A 7,390-nucleotide genomic window follows, 5' to 3' on the forward strand; every position below is an offset into this window, starting at 1 on the left:
TTCATTAAGCCATCCGCCCCTCACACGAGCACCTCCTATGTTTTTTAGTAGGGGCAGATCACTGTCCATACTGAGTTCTCTCTTTTGGACTGTGTACCGCACACTGAGGGTGTTCACAAAGTTTTTCTCAATGGCAGCCACTTTCCTTTGCTCTGAAGGAATACGAGTGTTCCCATACTTGGACAACTGGCTTCTCTTGGTTGCCCAAGAGGTTCACTTGGAAACGGGCAGGCTGGGCATTAACACTATTCCAATCGTTGCACCTTACATAACTCTCTCCTTGTCCAAGGTGGGTCAGTCATGAGCGTTCCCAGCTTCCTCATTCATCTTGCTGAGAGTAATGGCAGCTAGGAATTAAATTTTGAGAGAGAGGTTGAGAAGGGAGCAGACAGCCATTGGTTCAAAAGGGGGTTCTCTTTAGGGCATTTAGATCAAGGCTGAGGTTCCACTGTGGAACTGAGTGTCAAATGAGAGCAAACTAGCTGCCTAGGCCCATCAGGAATTTGGCTGCAATAGATGGACAAAGACTGTAAAGCCCTGGATGGATGTGGGCCAGATGTACACTGACAATAGGCTCATATGATGCCCCTCTTGCCTTCTTTCAAGGATCTCCTTTGAATATAATGTTAATCAGGAGCTTTCCCATCAGTGTTTTGCCCAAAGCCTTATGCCTCCTCAGAAGAATCAAGTCTTCAGTCCCTGGACATCAAAAGGGCCCTTGTCTTAAATCTAAATAGGACTAAAACCTTTGAGTCTCTTCCAGGTTATTTGTGTCATGTGTAGAAAGGAAGAAGGGTCAACTGATTTCCACCTGAAAGCTAAGTAAGTTGTAAGTTGCATGATTTGCTATGAAAATGCTTGTGTGCAGCTTCCTTCCTGATTATCAGTACATTCTACTAGCACTCAGCCTACTTCTGGATCTCAACTGAAGGATGTTCCCATAGCAGAAATCTGCAGGATTGCTGCTTGACCTTCTCTCCAAACTGTTGTCAAGCATTATGCCATTTTATCACTGCCAAAGATGACACCCCCCCCCCCCCTTTGGTGATTCTGTCTTACAAACTGTACTCGACTTGAATCACTGCTTTGGAATTTTCAACCATGGAATACCCATAGGGACATATACTCAAAGGAGAATGGTTACTTACCTTTCAGAAACTTGAGTTCTTAGAGATGTTTTGTCGCAATGAGTGCTCCATGTTCCACCTTCCTTTCACTCTCTGTGGACCTTCCAACTTCATGGTAAAGAAGGAACTCGGCGGCAGTAGGCTTGCACCTCCTTCTATGTCCAGAGCACAAGGCATGCACATCCTGCAGTGCAGAATTCTTAGGAGTAAAACATCTCTAAGAACATTAGTTACTGAAATGTAAGTAACCTCTACATTTATTTAGTGTGTTTGTGGTTTTTTTATTTGGTTCCGTGTTTCACTGTTCGTTAAATTCACTGATATTAATTTCTGCCTACAATATCATGCTACAGGAGATGACAGAATAGCTCCATAAAAGAGTACAAGAGCTAAAGTCTGAGCTTCTGTTCAATTGGCAATTAACTCCTTTCCTGTTTTGCAGAGCACCTGGTGAAGACCATGAGCTGAGGCTGGCTCCGAAACTGGGATTGCCGCTTTGCCAGGCTTTGGCAGAGTTTGACAACGGAAATTATGACAAGACAGTAGAATTACTTCATCCAATTCGCTACCAGCTCTTACAGATAGGAGGCAGTAATGCTCAGGTAAAGAGGCTGATGGTTATTTTAGTAAATTGCATTTGAGTAGGGCTTGTTTCTCTTTCAGTAACATGGGTTTTAACTTCTGTTTTATTTTTATTTTTCTAAATCTGTGATAATTGAGAAAAATTTATCAATAATAAATACTGTGTCTCAACTGCTTAATGGTGATGGTAGAAGCAGATTCCTCGTGGATGGATTTAACTGCCCCTAGAAACCAAGCAATTGTTTGCAGCATTTATTACTAAATATTAACTTCCATTCATTTTTATGATTTCTCTTATTAGAGGGATGTTTTCAACCAACTATTAATCCATGCTGCATTGAATTGCAAATCAAAAGCCCATCAGAACCTGGCCAGGTAAGTACCTCTTGCTAAAATGAGGACTTCTAGATTCTGTGATAATGTATCAGTAGAAATAGTATTCATCAAAGCAGAAATTGCCAATCCTTTTAAATATTGTAAATTGTAAGAACAATTATATGCCAGCAGAACTAAGGCAATGTAGTATTCCATTTAATCTTTTATGGCACAATCTACAGCAGTTGTCAAATATTAACTTGGTTCAGCTGAACTGGTCGATGTTGTCAGTTCATTGGCAGTGACTAGTTCAAATGCAAGAGACTGTGGTAAAGGTTGGGATCCTGGCAGAGCATAGCAGAGAGTCCCAGCTCAGACTGCAAAGAAGAGGGTGAATCTCTGGCTACAGAGGAGGCTGCCATGTTGCTGAATGGCTCCTGCCCAGGCACAGAGCTATTCAAGCAACAGGGTTGTCTCCTGCTATTGACAGTGCTGATTTGGAGGGCCTCTGCTCCACTGGGTCAGGTCTGCAACCTTTCTTACACTTTATGCCTACAAGGGCCAGGTGTCACTACCCCACTGGCACACCAGTGTGCGAGCTGACTCAGGGCCAGGAGCTGTGCAGAAGTGGGACGACCTCCTCTCCCACTTGGACAACGAAAGCCTCCATAACACCATCTGTCTGCAGTTTGAGTGTGTCACTGGCCCCACCTCCATGCAGAGAGCCCTGCTCTCACAGCCCCTTCCCTGTAGGGCCACAGGACAAGTGACACCTGATCCCTGCAGGCTCAAGGTGTGGGGCAAGGCTGTCGACGGTGGAGCTGCAAAGGACTTCCTGCAGTGGAGCAGGAACCAGTCAGTAGTGGGGTGGCCTGGGGTTCTTTCTCCTCCTTGCAGACCTGGCTCGGGGGTGAGGGTGGGGGCGGGGAGGGGTGTCTCTGTCCCATCAGGACAGTAGCCTCTCCCTTACACTTTGTGCCTTCGGGGTTTGGGTTTCATTGTCCTGGATGGAGCACTGTGCAGCCCAACTCTCCCAACGCTGCCTGTCTCTCCCTCCCCCACCCCCCGGCATTTCATTGTAACAGCTAAATTGACAGTTCTAGTTATCAGTTACTGTGGAGCCAAATTTCAGCTCTCCGTCCTACACTCTGGTTTTATTGGAAAGCACAAGAGCTGCTCACATGAGCAGAGTAGCAAACTCCTGTGCCCATATTGAGGCCTGCTGAAAGAATTGAAGCCTTAAGATCAGATTCTCTTTCGCTAGTCTGACACCAGAGTAGCTCCACTGACTGCACTGGAGTTAGCCCTGATTAACACAAGTGGAAATGAGTGGAGAGCCAGGCCCCTAGCTTTCAAGTTATGATGATCATTCCAGCCTCCCAGGCATGAAGAGATTTTTGTCCATTTTATTCATTTTCTTCTTATCTCTTTGCCAGAAAAACTTACCCTCAAAGTTGGGGAAGGAATATTAAAATAATGTGAGTGGCTAGTCTGCGTATGAGACATCTTATTTCAAATGTTGGTTATGGTTAAGGGTTATGAAGTGAGGCACCAGAGCAGGAGAGGATTGGTAGTGGTAGAATGGGAGCTTGTAGGAAGACAGCAAGATTGGTTAGCACAGCCTCACAGAGTTAATGTGCTGTGCTATTTTCAGTACCATGTGGCTTTGGAAATGGGGAACAATTGGAGGGTTAGAAATGGAAAAGGGGAGGTCACGCTCTTATCTGCTGGATGGTATTTGTAGTCAAGGCATGCAATATGGGCATTTAAAACATAGCAGTTCTGTTTTCTACACTGATTTTCCTTGGATAACTCATAAGAACGTAAGAAAGGCCCTACTTGGTCAGACCAAAGGTCCATCTAACCCAGTATCCTATCTTCTGGCAGTGGCCAGTGTCAGGTGTCCCAGAAGGAATGAACAGAACTGGTAATCATCGAGTGATCCATTCCCCATTATCCGTTCCCAGCTTCTGACAAACAGAGGCTAGGGACACCATTCTTGCCCATCCTGGCTGATAGCCATTGGTGGACCTAACCTCCATGACTTTATCTAGCTCTTTTATGAACCATGTTAAAGTCTTGGCCTTCACAATGTCCTGTAGCAAGGGGTTCCACAGGTTGACTGGTGTGACGAAATACTTCCTTTTGTTCATTTTGAACCTGCTACCTATTAATTTCATTTGGTGACCCCTAGTTCTTGTGTTCTGAGAGAGTAACTTTTCCTTATTCATTTTTATCAGACCAGTCATGATTTTATAGACCTCTATCATATCTCCCCTTAGTCATCTCTTTTCTAAACTGAAAAGTTCCAGTCTTATTAGTCTCTCCTCATAAGGCAGCTTTTCCATACCCCTGATCATTTTTGTGTTGCCATTTTCTGAACTTTTTCCAATGACAAGATATCTTTTTTGAGATGAGGTGACCACATCTACAGGCAATAAGATATTCCCTATCCTTAATTATTCCCAACATTCTGTTTGCCTTTTTGACTGCCACTGCAGTTGAGTGGATATATTCAGAGAACCATCCATGATGACTCCAAGATCTCTTTCTTGAGTGGTAAAAGCTAATTTAATCCCCATCCTTTATTACAAATACTGGGGATTATCTTTTCTAATGTGCATTAGTTTGCATTTATCAACATTAAAATTAATCTGCCATTATGTTGCCCAGTCACCTAGTTTTGTGAGATCCCTTTGAAACTCTTCACAAACTGCTTTGGACTTAACCTTTCTTGAGCAGTTTTGTATCCACATTAAAGTTCCAGTGACTAAAATATTAACCATCTTATTTGCTGCAGCAAGTCATATTTCAGATGACACATAACTACTAAACCAGGAAACAAAAACCTCCTTCTGTGATTTTGAGCACTGTATTTAAGACCTGTTTTTTTGTTTGTTTATTTTTTTTCCTTTCCTGCCTCCCTTCCTTTCTTCAGATGCCTCCTGGCAGAACGTGATGGGTTGAGACCAAATTCACCACTGACTGAGCGACTTATGCGGAAGGCATCAGCTGTTCATATGATGGAATGAATCTTAAATCTGTTATTCCAATGGAAATAATAATTAGCTCCATAATCACTCGCTTTTTATGGAATTAAAAGAATTGAAATAGAGAAAATTCTGCATTAGCAGACATGCTAGATCTTTTCACTATCTGATCTTTGGGAAGCTTGTTTTGGTGATTCAGCATCATTGCTTGGGCTTCTGGTACACCTCTCATTCTTGGGAGATTGTAACCCACTGTGTCTGGCAGGGCAGCAGTAAGCAAAGAAAATAGGTATCAGTCATTTGTTTAAAGCATGTTGAGATGTTGTTTTTCAAGAGAGCGCATCAGTCTTATGCTGAACAGATTTCAGGATAATACTGCTATTATGAAACTGGTCACTGTTGAAGTAGGCAGTGGTATTACTATTTCAGAACATGAAAGGGGATAGGTTGAACTATTCACATGAAGAACCTTTGAAAAAAATAAGATGACATGTGGGATATACTAGGGAGGAATAAATAGTACCAAAATGTGTAGAAAGTGAACATATTTTGGCCCAGAGTTGCTTTTGAGCCTCTCCCCCATGACCTCAAAGTCCTACTTTCACAGAACCTCTTCTGCAAATAGGGACAGAATTTGGGAACCTTTTGCTTCCATACATTTTTGCTCCATTGGACTCCTAATTCATTTAGAGGTGGAGGAGGAAAGCAGGAATTCAAGGAATCTACTGACAGTCTCCTATGGAGTAGCTGTAGCTGCAGAGGTGCTTCAACCCTGGGCATGCAGTTCAGGTCTTGGGGAAGATGAATGGGGACTTCTGCAACACACATAACATGGCCAGGCCAGTGACCCTACCCAGCTAAGTCTTGGCCTGTCTGCTGGTTCCAGATTTGTCTCTACCTTCCTCAAAGCCATAATTTTGATTAATTTTTCTCTTAAAATTCTACGGCGTGTGAACTGATCTTGGAAGTCAACAGTTCCATAGTTGTTAAAACTTCTTACTGCTTATTATTGCATTTTTAATGAAAGTTATATCCTAATAATGCTGCAATTTTTATCACATCAGTGGACAGAATTAGTAAAATCTTTGAGTGATCCATTAAAAATTGTACAGATCTTTTCTCGTATGTAACTGTGTTCCTTTGATTAGCATTGAACTGAAACCTTACTTCTACATTATAAATGTAAGAATGACATTTATGGCAATGTGATTTATGACATTACTAATAGTAGCTTAAAGAACTTCATTAAATTCAAGAAGATGGTGATTGAGTGTTTTTCTGAACTTTGGCATCACCAAAGAAGTGACTAATTTATAAAGCTGTGCAGTTTTTGAATATTCTACATACTGGGTTTTATTCAGTGTACATCTTACTTTAGCAGAACTGAAGTCAGAACTGTTCTATACACTCTTCATATGCAAGGAAAACCACACAGGGATTTGAGGTATCAAGTAGAGCAACAGTCTTCTCCCTTCCTCTCCCTCCTCAAACAAATCCCATTTTGAGACTCATTTTCAAAAGTGGAATTGGTACCCAAACCATTTTCGTTAACTTTCTTTCCCTACCATCAAACCACTCCTTTATTCTTAGAATGAGTCCACAGTGATTTTCATTGAAGTGTTTCATAGTTACTCTGCTTAAAGCTGTTTCATCTGTCAAATTGGAATGAGCTGTAACCACATTAATACTTTTTTTTAATGCTGAACAATCCCAAAGTGCTTTTCAAATTGCAGAAACAGCACCCATGAAATACAGCCATAGTGAAGGTGGAGAGAAGCAACTACATGGGAGAGGAGTGAAAACTTGTCCAAGGACACTGGTCTCAGCTATGCCTCCTCCTGCATGGATACAGATGTTTATAGTTTTTGTAGAACTGACAGAACCTCTCTTTAAAGTCCCATATAAATGAAACTGTGTGGTACTATCTTTATCTGCCTCAGGGGAAAGTTGACCCTAAACTGAACTTGTATGATATGACTGTAACTACTGAAAGTGGTTGCTTATTTTTTATGTTATAACTAAGCATCATTCCTCATACCACCACAGATCCCAAGTGTTGCACAAGGTTACAGTTCTGAACTCCTGCTCTTTAAACAAATACCAATAGAGTTTATCTAATTGACAGATTCTATCGCAAATATTATTTGAGAGAAGGTTAGTTCAAGGAAGAGGTGTGCTAATAGTACTGTGCTCATCCTCAGAAGTACTAAGTTGATAAAAGTTCTGCCTTTTCTGGGCATGGTGGTGGTAGGTGGTGTCTCTTCTTTCTGTAAAATAGCCTGGCAACCATAATAAGATACACAAGAATAGGGGTGAGGGAAAAGACACAAGTGGTCCCACCTTCAAACTACTAAACAGCTGTTCAAAGCATTATAT

The 7,390-nt window shown here is 41.9% G+C and overlaps 1 protein-coding gene across 2 annotated transcripts in view; it reads left to right on the forward strand.

The window, feature by feature from the left end:
* Window positions 1-6,925, forward strand: part of TTC38 (tetratricopeptide repeat domain 38) — a 29,525-nt gene extending 22,600 nt beyond the window's left edge. Inside the window, exons 12-14 of one of the 2 annotated variants that reach the window (XM_025180910.2) lie at window positions 1,570-1,729; window positions 2,011-2,084; window positions 6,748-6,925. In XM_025180910.2, the coding sequence (XP_025036695.1) occupies window positions 1,570-1,729; window positions 2,011-2,084; window positions 6,748-6,775 (262 nt within the window). In that variant the 3' untranslated portion in view covers window positions 6,776-6,925. Of the gene's footprint in view, window positions 1-1,569; window positions 1,730-2,010; window positions 2,085-4,962; window positions 6,281-6,747 lie in introns of those variants that run through there. The other variant, XM_006115479.4, reaches the window with a different exon arrangement.
* Window positions 6,926-7,390: the final 465 nt, after the last annotated feature.

This window comes from Pelodiscus sinensis, chromosome 1 (genome assembly GCF_049634645.1).
Source record: "Pelodiscus sinensis isolate JC-2024 chromosome 1, ASM4963464v1, whole genome shotgun sequence".
NCBI lineage: Eukaryota > Metazoa > Chordata > Testudines > Trionychidae > Pelodiscus > Pelodiscus sinensis.